Source organism: Bos javanicus, chromosome 14 (genome assembly GCF_032452875.1).
Source record: "Bos javanicus breed banteng chromosome 14, ARS-OSU_banteng_1.0, whole genome shotgun sequence".
NCBI lineage: Eukaryota > Metazoa > Chordata > Mammalia > Artiodactyla > Bovidae > Bos > Bos javanicus.
This window is the reverse complement of record NC_083881.1, coordinates 9,703,935-9,722,471: the sequence shown is the minus strand read 5'-3', so window position 1 is coordinate 9,722,471 and position 18,537 is coordinate 9,703,935. Positions and strand designations below refer to the sequence as shown.

The window sequence follows — 18,537 nt, the reverse complement described above, 5'->3', positions numbered from 1 at the left end:
ACAATCCCTGTCTTCCCAAACCATATAAACTACTGGCTGACTTCATCTGTAAAGTGTTTCTTTCCTCTGTCCCTCCTTCTCTATTATTCTAGCAGTAGTTGGCATGAAACAGATGCTCAATTAATCTTTATTGAATGAATGAATACATGAGAATGTAACTATCCAAACATCTGCTATCCATATAGCACCGATTACAGTATGGCATACCACTGTCATTAAAAATACGTCAAAGAATACTTTATGAATCAATAGAAGCTAAAACATCTGGCCAACTTAGCTAGAAAACCCCGAACAAAGCATTAGTATGTTTTGTCTGTGTTAAGCTAACACTTAGATGGTCTGGGCTTTCTGTAGTACTGACCGGGTGATTTGGCAGAGCACAGGCTCAGCCAGACCAGTCTTGATCTCTTCCAGGCACACTCTATGTCCCTGCACTGCACATATGGCTCACTGACTTCCAGAGCTAAGCACAAGTGCATCTGTGACCATTTTAATTGACTTAATCGTTTCCAAAATGTTATTAGTACCACTTGGTTATCAGCGTATCAGCTCTTAAGTCTTAAGACATCAAAACAAACTGAGATTACTCATCCTGAAGATGGTAAATACAGGCAAAACTCAGGCATCTTAAGAAATACACGGTATGGTTAAACACCAAAAATAATAATCTTTGACTAATAATGACATCTTTGTGATATCAGTTAAGATCATTAGGAAATTAGCAGAGAAATATTTCTAGTATTCCTATATAATTCTACCAGATCAGTCAATCATGAATTAAAACCAAGTATCTCTGCCTCTCTTCTGGGTTCTCAATTCTTAGTAGTAAGGATAGGCACACTGAGACTAAAACAATTATTAACAGAAATTATCCCCATTTCCACAATCAGCTTAAATGGATGGAGTTTTTCAAAAGGAAAGACCAAAAATAAAAGGAAAAACATAAAAGCAAGAGAGACAACTTTATGCACAGTTACTGAGGTGCTCAGGGTGAGGTGTGCATCTTTTTAAAAATAACCAGCATTCAGGCTCAAGTTAACAATAGACAGAGGAAACAGATGGTACTTTCAGCGGGGCATGCACCAACTCCAGGAAGTATTTAAGACTGTAATTTTCTATAATAGCAAATTGTACCATGCGCACCAATTCAGGGATGGAAAGAGGTAGGTATTGAAATCAGTGATGACTTGTGTGGGCATAATAATTTGCGAGGAAAGTAAACACTCACAAAAGAACACTGAAGACCTAAGGGTCGACTCTTGCCATGCATGCAGACATGGTTGAACCTGCATCTTTGCCCAGTGGAATGAGTTCCATGCATTGATCTACAGCTCCTTTACACAGAGCTGGAAGGAAATGGAGGTCACCCTGGCCTCAGAGCACCCTGTCGATCTTTCAAATGCAGAAGAAAGAGGCAAGACTTTCAGCATTTTAACCTTTTCTATTTCACATGCCTTTAAGTAGACAGATTTTTCTTAGTGACAAGTCAGTGAGAAATATTCAGTTCTGGGGATTAAAACAATTAACTTCTATATGTCTTCACAAAGCTCCAGATACTATCAATTTGGTCTGTTTACTTCATAGCAGTTTCAGCTTTTCCTTGGCTCAAGAGCATGTCAGAAGCTGTTTACAAGTATTATATATGGACATTTTTGGGTAAGTTTCTTTAAAAAAGTGCAATGAATTCACATAACTTACATAAGGTCAACTATGTGTGCCTGCCATAAATAATGAAAGGGAAAACCCACGTCAGAGCAGGTGATTTTGCCCATGCTCTGACCAAGCACTTGGGCCGTGGAGCGTCCCTGAAGCCACTTCGGTTCTCCTTTGGTCAACTTCAGTTCTCTGGTGCTTCTCAGAGTAAGAGCACCTCACTGGGTTTAGTGTGAGTCTAGTATTGAAGATATAGTTAAAAAATAATTAGATTCTTCGATCATTTACACTTTATGTACTGAGCCCTATGTCTTATGCGTGCACTGCTCAGTCGCTTCAGTCATGTCTGACTCTTTGTGACCCTATGGACTATAGCCCTCCAGGTTCCTCTGTCCATGGGATTCTCCAGACAAGAATACTGGAGCAGATTGCCATGCCCTCCTCCAGGGGATCTTCCTGAACCAGGGATCAAACCTGTGTCTCCTGCGTTGCAGGTGGATTCTTTACCATCTGAGCCACCAGGGGTGCCCATCCTATGTTTCATAGAAGATGCAAATCCACGCTACATAAAAATAGCATCATATTGATGGCTTTGAAATCACTTGCTACTCTTGAATGACCTCACCTTTACCTCACTTGCAGCTATTATATTTCCCAATCAACAGTGACCTTCTGATTCTAAATTTCAGAGGGTACCTCAGTTCTCTGAGCCAGCCAACTAACTGAAAAAAAAAAAAAAAGACATTCTTATGGATTTGACCTTCCTCTTCCGTTGCTAGTTTCATAACATGATGTTTATCTTCTCCAACATGAGGAATTAATTTTGGTAAATTGATAATTCAGCTTCACATGATATTTATTTTTAACTAGGTCAAAAAAAAAAAAAAAAAAAGAAGTGGGTGTTGAGAACCCTCTGGTATTCCTGACATTTCCTGAAATTGACTGCATAAGTTAATTCCATCCTGAGGATACATGTTTGATCGTTTACGATTAAGATGCTCAGTGAAGAAAAGGTTAAAGATGAATCGGTTTTCCCTGAGGCATCTGGGTTGGAGGTGCACATGCATTCACAGCAAACCAGAAGAAGGAAGCCAGGACTTACGTTCTGTTTCCCCACTATGTTATCGAAGGGCAGTTCAGGGCTCCAAGATCCCTCTGTGAACGTCGCCCCACTGTTTCTCCTGTCTGAGGAGCTCACAGACTCCTTGACGATGTCTTCGGGCAAAGACAGCAGACTCTCCTCAGGCTGCTTAATTAAATAGGTCTCTATATTATGCTTCCTCAAGAATTCATTCCTCTCTTTACCGTGACCCTCTTCCACATTATAGTCACCGTTGAGGCAGTCCAGCGTGGCTTTGGAAATGTGAATCCGCCTGTGTGGACAAAGCATAGGTTGTCATACACCTGACATGGCTTGCAAAGGCCATCTTTGTTTTTGGTTCTTGTGCAAACCCGACACCAGGGCTGTGCGTGGGTGCTGGGAGGACATGTCCTCAAGGACTGTATCTTTTCCTCTGAAAAAAAAGCAAAAAGAATAAAAGAAAACAGAAATATAAGCATAAATCAATGAGCAGAGTATCTACCACCAACTTCACCCCAAGGGACCCTGTAGCCTCTGATAAATTGCAGCCCCATTGAGACACATTTAAACAACCTCCTTTTTTCCCTCATGACTGTCAGCCTGATCCCAGCAACTTTTAAACACACGTGATTTTTTTTTCAGTCGTGTTGATTATTTTGGAAAAACAAGTTCTATAAATGTTGCTGAATCCAATGGCAATTATTGTCAGATTACCATGCAAATGTATACTTTTCCTATCATTTCAATTTTCACACATTTATGCCTTATTTCTACAATTTATCTATAATCTTCTTAAGAAAAAAGGCAGGTCTTACAAGTCCACAGGGCTACATGGAGGAATACTTTAGGAAAACCACAGTAAGATGCGATTTCCCCTGTAATGTGCATGTGAAAAGCAGAAGAGAACAAAGCTGCGGATATGTGCGGGCTAGGCTCATTCACAAGGTAACGGACTTGTATCAGCCAGCACAGTCCAAGATTCTAGTTTCTTTTTTTAGCCAAACAACAGATGACATCAAGTGCTTTAAAGATCAGATGTGAGTCTTGGGAATGTCACATGGTAAATCCTTCTGGACAAAAGTATTTCTGTTCTCGTCACTAACTGAATCTGACTGCTTATTGTGCTGCACTGTGGTCTGGGTAGACTCGCTTGTTGCTTACAAGCATGGACACTTTGGCCAGGTTGCTTGCATTGAAGCCCTAGCTCTACCACTTGCTAGCTGAAAGATCTTGGACAAGTTATTTAACATTTCTAGGTGTCTATTTTCTCACCCACAAAAATGGGGAAAACAATAGTACTCATTTCTTAGGGTCATCACAGGTATTGTAAGAGTTGATTCATGTAAAGCAGTCAAAACAGTTCGTGGCACACTACACATGCTACAAAAAACACCACTTGAAGTACTCTTTAGAATGGCACTATTTTATTTCTGTTGTTTATTCCATGCCTCCTCAATGCTTATGGGATACAGTATACGTTCTGAACAAGATCTATAAGGCTTCTATTCTGTGGATCCTGCTTCTTCAAGGCTCATTCGCTGACACTCTCTCCAGCTAATCAAGTAATTGGCATATCCTCAAATTCAAGGTGCTATTTCACATCTGCTAAATTCAGAGCAAGCCATTCTCCTTGCCTAGAATGCTCACCCCACGTTTCTGATTCAGCACAAATTCATTTCTCTCGGCTGACTTCAATGCTCTTGAATATATGAATTAATGAATAATGTAGATACTTAAGACTTTGCTTGGCTTCTGGATTTTAGAAACAATATATCCAAGGAAACAATTTTTTTAAGTGACTTTTCCAAATGCATTTTACTTAGTACTATCTCTGCTTCCCTCTGTCACCCTCCTTGTTTACAGAGAAAATAATTCACTGCAAAGACATGTAAAGAAACTGCCAACAATGTATTTCTGATCATTTAAAGTAGATTCTGCACATTTTCCAGATAAGTATTCTTGTATACAGTCGTTGATGTCAAAGGTAAGGTAAAATACAACCAGGCTTCACTTTATTGTACTTCCCTTTATTTTGCTTCACAGCTATTTCATTTCTTTTTAAATACAAATTGAAGGTCTGTGGCAACCTTGCACTGAGCAAGTCTATCAGAGCCATTTTTCCAACGACCTTTACTCACTTTATGTCTGTGTCATGTTTTGGTAATTTTCGAAACATTTCAAACTTGTCCACTATTGTATTTGTTATGATGATCTGTGACCTTTGATGTTATTGTTGCAAAAAGATTACAACTTGCTGAAGGCTCTGGTGGTGGTTGGCATCTTTTTAGCAAGAAACTATTTTTTAATTGAGGTATGTGCATTTTTTTAGACAGACTGCTATTGCATCCTTAATAAACTATGGTATAGTGTTAGCCTAACTTTTATGTGCTGAGAAACCAAAAGCTTCGTGTGATTTGTTTTATTGGGATATTTGCTTTATTGTAGTGGTGCAGAATCCAGTTTGCAGTATCTTCAAGGTATACCCATATTAAAATAAAAGTATGTGAAAGCTGTTTTGAGCTCTCTAGAGAAAGTGCTAATTACAAAATATTTTCATGATACATTTTGTTAATATATATGAATTCAGCTCAGTAGTGTTGAACTAGGAGAATAAAAGAAGTTGTTCCACCTTCCATGAAATAAAAAGGTGTCCTGGTCTTTCTCAGATCAGTCTCAGAGCTGGGTGCTTGAAAGCTGTCTTTTTCTCGCAGGCAAAATGAAACTCTTGGAAGTGTTTTATAAAGTCCGACGGCTGATTTTCTTTAAAAGTAATCAAGTTTCACACCAACCCCATTTGGTATTGTCTCTGGATTCTAAATTTTATCATTCTGTGGCCAGTGCTAAGGGGGACTAATATTTGCATATCCTAAATCAACAGTATGTTTCCCCTAGTGAAAGACACCCTTCTCATCATTTACTATGATCCTTCTGCTGAAATTCCAATCAATATTTAAATGCTTTGATAGAAATGGAATTTCAGGGGCTCATTTTCATCCTTGCTACTATCTGGAGCTTTGGAGTAAGACATTTGTAGCTGAGGTCTGGTGATTACATTTCCCTGTAAGGAAATAAGTCAGCTCTCAGACAATATTCTCATATATTGGTTAAGTAAATCTGACAGTTTCTGATAATTTTAAATGGCACAACATAATAATAATAGTCATGATGGTAAATAAGCTCTAACAGGTGGGCAACACTTATTTTGCATAAACGTTATTTTGTACCCAAATGTAGTCTATACGCTTTGTTCCAGGAATCATCTAATTTCTATTCCTTCCAACAACTGGAGGTGATAAAGCGTTTCCCCCCCTCATTTTGCTGACAGTGAAACTGGCTCAGAGGCAATGAGTAAGTAACTAGACCAAAGTCCTATGAATGGGAGAGGACAGTGCTGGATGGGGATTACAGCTTTCACCTTCAGAGTCCTTCCAAGACCCACAGCTACATCACATAGTCATTACTACAACCATAACCACAATTACTTTCCGAGCAAAGAACTTCATATACATTGCTTCACTTAACTAAAAGTTGAGAGCAGCAGCAGCAGCATCACCTGGGAGTTTGTTAGAGAGGCACATTCTTTGTTCCCATCCCAGACATGTTGATCAGAAACTCTGAGGATGGGCCCAGCTACTGGTGGTTTAACAAATTATGTATGGATTTTGCATGATTCCAGGGAACAGACCGTCAACCATTATGCCGTGGTGTGGCATGCCTCCTTCCCTTCTTCCTACGCTCCATGCATCATACTCGGCACTGCACACACAATGAGGGCCTGGAGAGTCATAATAGAGGACAATCTTGAGCAAACGGGACTGATAAACTAACAATGGGAGACAGTGATGGGTAGGGAGACCCTTCATAGCTGTATTTATGTGACATATTTCATTTCTTTGAGCCTCAGTGTCCCCGTTAAAACAAGGAAGCTACTATTTACTATATGAAGAGATCAAACGACATGATGTATTCATGGTATTTAGCAGATTGTCTAGTGCATAAAAGATACTTGACCGGGGTTTAGAATGGGGGGCTATCTCTCTCACTGAAAGGAAAAGTAAGCTGAGTTGTATCCTACAAAAGAGGGGAGGGGAATAACAGACATTAAAATAGCAGAAAAAGCCAAACAATGTCAAATCATGGAAAGTTCAGAGACATGTCTGCGTTTTCAAAGGAAGGTTAAGGTCATACAGAAGGTCAGTAAGTCTTAACCCTGGCTGCCCATGAGGATTGCTTTAAGAACTTAGATGAGATTTTGCACAGATTCTGCCTGACATGGACTGGTATGAGGTCAAGACACCAGGATTTTTAAAGTGCTCCTGTGCCGTTTCCAATGAGAAGTCAAATCCGAAAGCCAGTGCTTTACAGGACTGAGTCCAGAACACCTGAGTGTCCTCACTGCCTCTGACAAATGTCACTAAACTTTTGGAGCTAATATCTGCATGATGTTTTAAAGTTCTGTATCCCCCAAAATAATTTTCTTGAATATATATACTTCTGAATTCTGCATATGAGAAACCCACTGTCACAAAGCGAGCCAATGCTACATGTTGAGCGAGGAGAGGGCTTTGCTTTGGCTTACCCGGGGATTCCTCCAGATTCAAGTTTGTTCGCGATGTCCACATCCCAAGACCAGACATCAAACTGCCACTTCCGAAGACCCAACACGCCGCACAGCACCGAGCCCGAGTGGATTCCAATCCGCATGTCAACATTGTGCTTTGTCCTTGATCGCACATACCTGACGACATAAGGGAATGAAGAGACAGATGTCAAAGGCCAGAGTGGGCATCTTGGCCCTGGTGGCAGTTTGGGTCTTGCTTACTCCATAAGTTTAACTCTGGCTCATTCACGTGCCACCTCTTCCATGAAGACTTCTTGGATTTCCTGATAACTGGAAAGATACCCTTTCTTCTCCAAACTCTGCTAATTTTTAATCTGAACTTCTAAGGGTCTTTATCACCTTTCTCCCCAAACCTGGTCATCCTATATAAATTCTTTCTCAGGGAATGACAACCCACTACTGCACAAACCTGCGATAGATTACAGATTCTGCACTTCATTGAACGCTCCATTTCCAACCTAAATATTTTAACTGTTATTCCATTTCCTTCTCTCCATTCCTTATACCAACATTCTAGTTCAGGTCACCATTAAGCTTCAGTCTGGAGTCCCCTTACAGCTCAAGTTCCACATAGCTATCTACAAGACCAAAGTGAGTGTCACTCCATCAGTCCTTGTCTAAAACTCTTTCCTGACCTCCCAACCCCTTAGAGCAGTGGTTTCCAGAGTAGCTTGCTCACATTCCAAGGCTGAGCTGGGTCAGCTGTTGGGATGTATAAAGACAATCACACAACTTCCGTCTATAGCTTTTGTTTTTATCTTTACCAGAATTCAATATATGGATTGACCTTAGGGACCTTACAGGGTCTGTGTCAGACTGTCCTCTGCTTGTAAGCATGGGGGAGGCACCTTGAAAATAGATTTCTTCCATCAAGGGCTGCCTCTGGGTATAGCCATCCCTTCCTCATTTTCAGAGTATTTCCAACCACTTCAGTTTAAGAGTTAAAAGATGTCATTTAGGTAGAAAGAAATTCCAACAGTAGAATATAATACTTTAAAATAGAAGAGCTAGAAAAATCTTCACTGCCATATAGAAATCCAGTGGTTACTTTACTTCAAAATGCTGAAAGGAGTTGTCAAATTTAAATTTGGACTTCCCTGATGGGTATGGTGGATAAGAATCCACCTGCCAATGCAGGGGACATGGGTTTGATCTCTGGTCTGGGAAGATTCCACACGCGGTGGAGCAGCTAAGCCATAACTATTGAGCCCAAGTTCTGGAGCCCACACGGCACAATAACCGAAGCCCGCATGCCTAGCGCCAGTGCTCCACAACAAGAGAAGCCCCCGGGGCTTCTCTTTATCACAATGAGAAGCCTGCCCACTGCGACTAAAGAGTAGTCCCCACTTGCATCAACTAGAGAAAGCCTGTGCCCAGCAACGAAGATCTAGTGCAGCCGAAAATAAGTAAATAAATAAATAAAGATGACTTATCTTTACAGCAGCTTATACGATCAACATTGATCATATAGGTAAGCAACAAGGGTATATTATATAGCGCATGGAATTATAGCCATTATCCTATAATAACTATTAATGGAGTATAATCTGTAAAAATACTGAATCACTATGCTGTATACCTGAAACTATTATTGAAGGAGGAAATAGACAGAACAGGCTCCATCCTGAAAGCAGGACTCCTTCTTGGGCCAGACTCTGGACTTTGAGCTATATGCCCAGTATCTATGGAAATGACATACCAACAAAAAATCAGACCCCCAGGATGGAGGAGCCCCAGGGCTCCTAGCTAGACTCTCCATCGCCTAAAAGAATACCCTAATTATTTGTGTAACCAAATAGAATCATACATTTTATTATGCTTATTGGGGTATGACCACAGGCCTATTGATATTTGTCCACTCTTGTCCACCTAGGCTTAAGGCATACGAATCACGGGTTAACTTTGATTGTATCTTTCTTTTCCTTTGTTCAGACTAGTTTCAGAGAATTTGGGGAGGTGGGTTTGAGCACGTACACTTAGGGTATATAAGGTTTTCACAAAAACTGGTCGGGGTCCTTGGCTAAGAGGAGACTCTGCCTTGGGCCCGCCGGTGTAATAAACTGCACTCCACTATCTGCATTGTCCTTCTGAGTGAGTTTGTTTCCTGGAACGTGTGGCTACAACATTATGATATTGTAAATCAACTATACCTCAATAAAAATAAATTAATTAAAAATTAAAGATGATTTATCCCTTTTTATTTGACATGAAAGTGAATATTTGGGAAAAAACCCAAACTTTCTTAATTTGTTTATCCAAACCGAAGAGGATGATTTAAGAAGGAATGAGAAAGTAACTGCTTTTCCTGAGAAATTCACGCTCTGAAGAGAGAATTTTGAAAATAGAAGTTTGGAAATGTCGCCTTCTCTTTGGGAACTTGACTGTCAAACATGTTTTTTCAACTATCAAAATTCTCAGAAAGGGAGTTAGTTCCTTGGTGGTCCAGTGGTTAGCAGGCCTTCACTGCCGGGGCCCAAGTTTGATCCCTAGTCAGGGAACTAAGATCTTGTAAGCTGGGTAGTGGGGCCAAAAAAACTCTCAAAGACGCATATTTACATCAGGGAGAAAAAAGTTTTCCTTTCCCCTTCTAGTTTCTTCGGACTGCTCTAAAAATTAAATTGACGTGAGACAGAGTAACAGTAAAAAATCAAATTTAATTACATACACCCAGGACCTCCCAAGATAAATGACATCCCAAGACAAATTAGAGACTGAAGGCTTCTATGGGGAGAGAAGGGATGAAGAGGAAAAGTTAAAATTTTACATAATCTCCTTCTTCTGCCTCTGTAACTCAGCTTGCCCTTTGCAAAGTCTAGATGACGTAGGTCACGAAGTCTCAGAAAGTGGGGACTTGCAATACTAGGAACTGGAGCTTATCTCACTCTCCCTTGTCCTGCTCTTTGCAATCACCCAGCCCCTGCAAACCTGCTTAATCATGCCTCTCCAGGTCAGGCATCCCCCTCCCCAACTTGACCTCTTGACCCAGGCCGAAATCCCTTAGTTTAAACCAGCCTATTAACAGCTGGTGTTGCCCACTATAGTCTGTCTATAAAAACTCTGTAATCCCCTTGTCCGGGGCTCAGAGTTTGGAGTGTTGACTCCTCTGGGCCCGCTGGCGTAATAACCCGGAGTTCTCCGACTGTCTGAGTGCAGTGCTTGGTTTCTCCAGTACTGGTTTCTGCAACAGGAGAAGGGGAGAGGAGTTTGGGACTTCGAAGGGGAGGAGAGCAATTTACAGGAAGGTGGGAAAGAAGTGTTTGGCAAACAAACATTTGCCAGGCTTTGCAAAGACAACGGGACACAGAGAGAAGTGTGATCAAACAGGACTTGCTAAGTTTTCCCCAGTTTAACACGTTTAGCTCCTATTCCTTGTAGTATCTCTGAGGCCAATTCTCTTCCTGGAATGGGGCCAATTTAAATTCTTGCAGGCAGTCAAAAGGAGGAGGTAAAAGCTCTTCCTGAGCCTTTTGTTTTCTTAAAAACCACCTGCCAGGGCTTCCTTGGTGGTACAGTGGATAAGAATCCCCCAGCCAACGTAGGGGACATGGGTTCGATCCCTGGTTCGGGAAGATTCCACGTGCCACAGAGCAACCAAGCCCATGTACTACAGCTACTGAGCTTGCACTCTAGAGTCTGTGCTTTGCAACAAGAGAAGTCATGGCAGTGAGAAGCCTGTGCACCACAGTGAAGTTTAGACCCTGCTCACCACAACCGGAGAAAATCTGTGCTTAGCAATGAAGACCTAGCACAGTAAGAAAAAAACCCCCAAAACAAAAACAACAAAAATAACAGCCTAAAATAATCTCTATGCCAAACAGACACATTTTGGGGTGGCAAATTTTGCTCCCCTATGGTAATCTATTTTAAAATTTTCCAAGTACAGAATTATGGTAGACTTTGAACCCATTTGTTAAAAAATATAAAAAACCTATTGCCTTATAATGAGGAAAAAAAGTAAGGTTGGGGACTTCTCTGGTGGTCTAGTGGCTAAACTCCATGCTCCCAGTGCAGGGGAACTGGGTTGGTCCCTGGTCAGGAAACTATACCCTACATGCCACAGCTAAGACCTGCATGCTCAACTAAGACCCAGAGCAGCCAAATAAGTAAATATTTTTTAAAAAGGAAAATGTATGGCAAGGCTTGTTGTCACAAATGACTTAGAAAATACAACCAAGGGTGCAAATACACCTCCAGGATCTGCCTGTTTTTATAAGATGTATACTTTTCTCTGACGGCCATCAGAGCCAAACACAGAAATAAACTGAATTTGAAACCTGACCTTTGCATTTCTGTATCATAAACTATTAAGATGAAAAAAAAAATCGGTTACGTTCGAACCCACTGCTCTCACCAAAAAATGGTGAGAGCTGAAAGATTTTTGCACTATCAGTGAATTTTAAATATTTGAAAGTATTTAAAATATTTATCACCAGTATCATTTACAATCCACCTCTCATGTGTGTTTTATAGTATGTGCTTTTAAATGTATGAATATAATGATACAATGAACAATAATACAATTTCTAAATTATTACGATCACTTTTGATAGAGATGGGGAATCAAAATATTCAGAAATCACTGGCCTGAAATAAAATGGAAAATTCCTGGCCTGGCACATAAAACCCTTCATGAGCTTCCTGCATCTCAATGATCAGCCTCATTTCTAGAGCACACATCGGACTCCAGCCGTCCAGACTGCACAGTCACTGCCTGAGTCCTGGGCCCTCCTGCCCCGTCTGGAATGTCCATCCCCTCCCTTCAGGTGACGTCTGGATCACATGCTTTCCCCAGTGTTTGCACTGCATCCCACGTGAACAATAACTGGGGTGCTGTATTGGAATCATCTCTTCCCTCTGCTGGATTCTAAACATTGGCAGTATAGACTTTGCACGGTTCAGTGCCACCCAACCCTCTTAACATGGCACTGGGTTTGGAACGTGGCCCACACTTAATGGACGTTTACTGGATGGGAAAATGGATGGGTATCCATACTCACTATTCATGTTCTCACATTTCTTTCTCTTTTTTTAAATTTCCTGACGAGGGATCAAACCCATGCCCCCTGCAGTGGAAGCAACGAGTCTTAACCATTGGACTGTCAGGGCAGCCCCCATATTTCACATTTTTACATATAAACTTCTTGAAGGCAGTATTCCTGTCTGAATAATTCTTGCATCTCTCACAGCCTGGAGCATCATGCCTCACATATAGTTGTTTTTTGTTTTTTTTTTTTTAAGAATAAATGAATGATTCCAAATACAAGCTGTAGTCTCTGTTCTTAACAAGTTTGGCTAAGACAGTAAAGAATCCGCTTGCAATGTGGGCGACTTGGGTTCAGTCCTTGGGTTGAGAAGATCCCTTGGAGAATGGAATAGCTACCCACTCTAGTATTCTGGCCTGGAGAATTCCATGGACAGAGGAGCCTGGCAGGCTACAGTCCAGGGGGCTGCAAAGAGTCGGACACGACTGAGTGACTTTCACTTCACTTCACTTCACTTCAACAAGTTATAAGATAATATGCTTATTTAAACAAGAAAGTAAAGTGGAAGTGGGTTGAGAATACAGATATAAACTAGATGCTAAGAAGGCAGCCACAGACATTAGAAAGAATGCTTGTAGCTAAAGGATGAGACACGTTTTATTCCTGGTGAGGACTCTAGTTTCTGGGCCATTGTTTTAACTTTAACTTTTAAGTTAAAAACTGCATGTGTATACATATATACACACAGCCTTCATCCACTGATAATGAAAACATTTGAGGCCATTTGAAAAACTCAATAAAGCAAGAGGACAAGTAGCATCTAGCACTTAGGAAGAGCGTTTCAGTTTCTGATGCGTTCTCAATGAGTTTCTGTGAGATGTGTCAGTGGGGGAGGTCGTTGGTGTGGTCTACCATGTCTTACACCACAATATTCGAACACATATTAGGATTGTGTTTTCCTGCATATTACATGTTATTTTTAGCCAATAAAATGTGAGCAGAGGGACTTCTCTGGTGGTCCAGTGGTTAAGACTCAGAGCTGCAGTGCAGGGAGCATGGGTTGGATCCCTGGTTGAAGAATCAAGATCCCACAGGCCTTGCCACGAGGCCAAGAAAACACATATTTTGGGGGCAGAAGCTTTAAAAGACTGATCAACCACATTTTCTCTCAAGGACACTTGGTGATGAAGCCTTCTTAACTAGGGTTCTTGAATGACAGGGTTCCTTGTCATTTCCTCAGCCAGTTCACAATGGACAGAAAATGTGAATGAAAAGTGAATCTTTGTTGACTTAAGCCATTGAGCTTTGGGGGGATGTCTGTCATGTCAACCTACTTGGGACTATCCTGAAGGGTGCAGTCATCACCTCCAATCTACATCCTTCTCATGATACGAGCATCACTATAGTGGAGGGAGTAATACAGACTCTGTAGTAATACAGACTACCTGAGTTTATGTCTCGCTCTGCCCCTTACTAGCTGCACTATCTTAGGCAAGTTACTTAACGTCTACCTAAAATGGGAATGATAGTAGCATTGTCAGAATTAATTGAATAAACATACATAGAGAGCTGAGAAGAGTGTCTGGAACATACTACAGACGACTTGGATGCTTATCACATTTGAAGGAACTGTTGTTGTTGTTAAGTCACTGAGTCGTGTCTGATTCTTTGCGACCCCATAAACTGTAGCCCACCAGGCTCCTCTGTCCATGGGATTTCTCAGGTAAGAATACTGGAGTGGGTTGCCATTTCCTTCTCCAGGGGATCTTCCCGAGCCAGGGATCGAACCCGTGTCCCCTGTATTGACAGGTGGATTCTTTACCGCTGAGCCACCTGGGAAGCCCATGAGGAACTACAGGAAAGTGGAAGGATGTTCTTGTGGCCACACAGCTGAAGAGCAGGATTCTAAGACTAAACTGGGGCTGTTGTTTTTTAAGCCTCATGCACTTCACGACGTAGATACTGTATGTGTTATGTGAGGCTGGGCAAATAGCTAGAGCCAACCCAGAGTTTTAACGGTCGTGAAATAAAACTCTAGCTGATCGTTTCACTTACAGAGCCTCTGTGAGCCCCAGAGGAGATAATGGATGTTAAAGCACTTTGCCAACTAATTGTGAGGATCTATTAAACAGCACTCTGTGCTAATGCCATTGGGCAATTAACATTATCCAGGGAATGCACTGGAACATCTTAATGAAAAGACATTTAGATTTTTTATTTTCTTCTACAAAACAAAAATCATAAGAAGACAAACATGGTTGCTACACTGCGTTTTCTTTCTTTTTGTTGTGTCTGGGATTTGACTTAATAAAAGATAAGAATGAAATTATGGCAAAGTAATGAATAATTTATAGACAGTGATCCTCTTTGGAAGGGCTACCCAGTGGTTGCATAGAACTACAAACACATACCATGTGTTTCAATCCCAGTTCTTAAAGGGGTGCTCTGTGTATCCCTGAAATTAAAATGGATGGAATTCTGCTCCGAGTTACAAGTCCTGTTTAATTTTTCCAAAGTAAAGCCACACTGATGCTTTGCTGTGCTTCATCACCGCAAATAAAGAAAAAAATGCCTATAGATCGCTGACCTTATAAACATCTGTTACTTTCCCTTTCTTCTCCATAAACTCTGAGCTTCTGGAGGGCAGGGATACCATCTTTCATTTCCACATGCCCAGCACTTAGCACACAGGTGTGCTGTGTGCTCAGACGCTCAGTCGTGTCCGACTCTTTGAGACCCCATGGACTGTAGCCCACCAGGCTCCTCTGTCCACGGGCTTCTCCAGACAAGAATACTGGAGTGGGCTGCCGTTTCCTCCTGCAGGGATCTTGCCGACCAAGGGACTGAAACCGTGTCTCACGTCTCCTACATCGGCAGGCAGATTCTTAACCACTAGCACATAGGGCTCAGATGCACTTACTGAATTCATAGACAAAACCTTTCTTTCTCTATAGCCTTTGGCTGCTTCTTAGAGCCCCAGGGGAACCATGCAGGTGCCTTTAGCCCTGCCAGTTGGAGAGTGGGGAGAATCTCCACATCTTGCCCCTTTAATTCAAGCAGCTTTGCTCTCATGTGTTTTCATGGAGGGCTTCTATCTAAGATTTCTTTGAAATAAAGACTCCACTTAGTAGTTATCACAAATTTTTTTGTAGCTCTAGATCAAGCGGGGGGTACCCACTCTGCAAGAGTTAACCTGCAAAAAGTGATGATGTTATTTCCTGTAACTGAACGGTTAAAGAAGAGTGCTTGGTATATGGTGAGAGATGAAGAACCTTAGAAATGTTCTTCCAGTTGAAACGCTGGGAAAAAAGGAAGTGCATAGGAGTCAGCTGTGGAAGTCAGTTACAGTCACTGGGCAGGGTGTTCTGCTCAAGTGTCACGTTTTATCTTTACAATAACTCTGTGCACCATTACCAGCGCCATTTTACAACTGAGGAAACTGAGTCCCAAGAAGTTCCTTTCTTTTGCTCACACATGCAGCAGTGGAGTAGCTGGGATCTCACCCCGGGGGTGCGAGTCTACATCCAGGGCTCCACCTCTACTACCTGGAATGGTTTACTGTGAGAAAGAAGCCATCCTCAGCGGTACGTGAGCCACTGAGGCTTAATCTGGCTCTGCCCAATAGAGGGATGACACAGTCTCTGCTGACTGACTCCCAAAGTCAGCAGACCTATGACAAGCTCCCTGCTCTAGAATTCTGAGTTCACCAAGGGCAGCACAGGGGTCACTCTCTGTCAGGGTGGGGGCTGTCAGCATGCTGGTCATGGAGCCGGACTTGCCTTCAACCATGATCTATTCCACAGCCTTTACTGGACGCTGGAGTCAGCTTGCCTTACAAAACTTGCAGCTCATCTGCGTCTAAAAAGTTGACAAACTACCATGTCTTATCCTCGCATGGAAGTTGCAGTCTCATAAAATACTTCATATGATGCCCACAACAGTTCTGATAGGTAGATACCTATCAGGATTATAAACTTCCATTTTACAGATGAGGAAACTGAGGCTCCAAGAGAGTTAAAACATATTCAATATCTCTTCTGTGTTGCCCTCATGTTCTGTGTTGACTTCATGATCTCCTTTCATTCTCACAACCACCTATCTATTCTCACAACATATCCTATCTATTTATCTCATTGATTCATCCAACAAGCATTTCTTGAAGACATTGGCAGGGAACCAGACAGACAAACCAGAAAATCTGTTCCTTTCTTTATGGAACTTGAATTAGGATGTTTTTTCCCCCATTTTGCAGTTAAGAAGCCTGGCATGGACAGAGATTAAGTCTCTCACTCAAGGTTAGGAAGTGATAGGTCCTGATTGGCCCTCAGAACGCCAAACTGCAGGCTGAGAGCGCCATGAACATCTTACCGCTGCTTGTACTCTGTTCAGCATCACCCTCCTGCTTTGGGGAGTGGGAAGGTAAGGGGAGAATCTAGAGCAGGATTCCTGGTCAAAAACAGTGTGAACCCCATGAGAGAAAAGCAAGAGAAAGGATCCAGCCACTCATTTCCCACACTGAGCTCTATGTCTTTCTCTCTCTGTAAAAATAGATATTAAAAACTAAGGTTGCCCTAAATGATGTGTGTGTGTGTGTGTGTGTGTGTGCATGTGTGTGTGTGTGTGTGTGTACTCTACTATGCATATTTCTTTAAACTCACAAGCACTTTTCTATGCCATTGAATACTAACGCAAACCATGGAAACTAATGGCTCCTCATTTCCCTGTTTTGTAATATGCAAAAATTTATCTAACCATTTCCCTGCCTTTGGACATTTAGGGATTCAGATGAATATGCCTCAGGGTCTTTGCCCTGCCACTAAGAGGCTGTGCGTCATTGACAGGAAGTTATTTATCCAATCAGAGTTTTATTTTCCTCCTCTGACAGTTGGGGAAACAGACATTAGCTTCCTCACCTCACAGGGCTGTAGTCACTATTAGGTGAGGTGAGTCAGGAAAGTTATTTAGTATAGCGTCTGGCACGTGGTAAGCATTCAATCAATATTAGCTTAATGAACTATTGCTACTAGATAGATTTGATCTTCACCACTGTAAATAATTTTGCGAAAAGAACCCCTGCTCATGCATTACAGACAACTCTGTTGCATTTTAAAGAGAACTACAGCTTTGTGGATGCTGTAGTCAATGACTTTTCAGATCAAGGTTAAGAAAGCGGTTTGGAGAGGAAAGAAAGATACATATATAGAGAGAGAGACACACAAGGGAGAAAGGGAGAGGTAGAAAGAGCAAAAAAGAAGTTCAAGAGAGAGAAAGGAGAAGGAAGAGATGCCCAGAGGCATGCAGTAGGCTTGGGCACTCCTGCCTCTTAAGGGAAGAAAAATAAATCCTGATTTTCATTCCTCATCCTGCCATGCTGCTTGGCAGGACAACCCCACCACAAGGATTAAGACCTTTGCTCCAATTAACTGTTGGGGACAAGCCAGTTTCTGCTTGACATTCTGGTGTCATTCCATGTCTTTTTAGCAACTGCACTGAAAAGATCAGGCTCTGCAGTTTTCATTAAGTTTCATCAAGGGAGCCTTTGCAGATGGTTAATAAAGATATTGCATATTACAGAGCCCACCTTCAGCTCTAGTGTCTTATAAGCTATCAAGCCTTCCTGGAAATAGAGCCAGGGTGTGTGAAGAAGTGCCACCTGGAGTCACTTTTCAATCTACTTAATGGAACTATTATCTAAGCCTATTTTAATTAATTTAATTTTATGAAAAGACATCCATGAGATGCTATTAAATGCTTCATTAGAAATAAAGCTACATTCAATCACCATTTTTTTTTGCCATTCACCCAGCTAATATCATGTTTCTAAAATCAACTATTTTTTCTAATGGAATACATTTACTAAGAGCTTTGATGAAGGCTTACAATCTTCTCTTCCCTCTCAGTGTCAGTTCTGATAATTTATTAAGGATGTATGTGAGACTTCCTAGGCTACCCTTTGACCCTTTGGGTGTCAGTAGCAGATTGCAGTCATCAGAAAGAACTCCAGAAATCTAGAGATGAGATTAATCATGTTGTCATGGTTAAGACCAATGGTTTTGAGGGCAGATGGTTCTAGATTGGTGCCCTGGTTCAGCTACTGACCCGCTCCGTGGTTGTGGGCAATTACATGAACTCTGTAAGCTCCAGTTTCCTCATGGGTGAAGCAGGAGCCTAATTCCAGAGGTGAGTCAGGATGCACCCAC

At 41.6% G+C, this 18,537-nt stretch overlaps 1 protein-coding gene across 3 annotated transcripts in view; it reads right to left on the bottom strand.

The window, feature by feature from the left end:
* Positions 1-18,537, bottom strand: part of ADCY8 (adenylate cyclase 8) — a 225,287-nt gene that overhangs the window by 104,867 nt on the left and 101,883 nt on the right. For all 3 annotated transcript variants that reach the window (XM_061438577.1, XM_061438578.1, XM_061438580.1), the window contains exons 6-7: positions 7,314-7,472; positions 2,756-3,026 (exon numbers count right to left, since the gene is read on the bottom strand). In XM_061438577.1, coding sequence (XP_061294561.1) covers positions 2,756-3,026; positions 7,314-7,472 — 430 coding nt within the window. The remainder of the gene's footprint in view (positions 1-2,755; positions 3,027-7,313; positions 7,473-18,537) is intronic.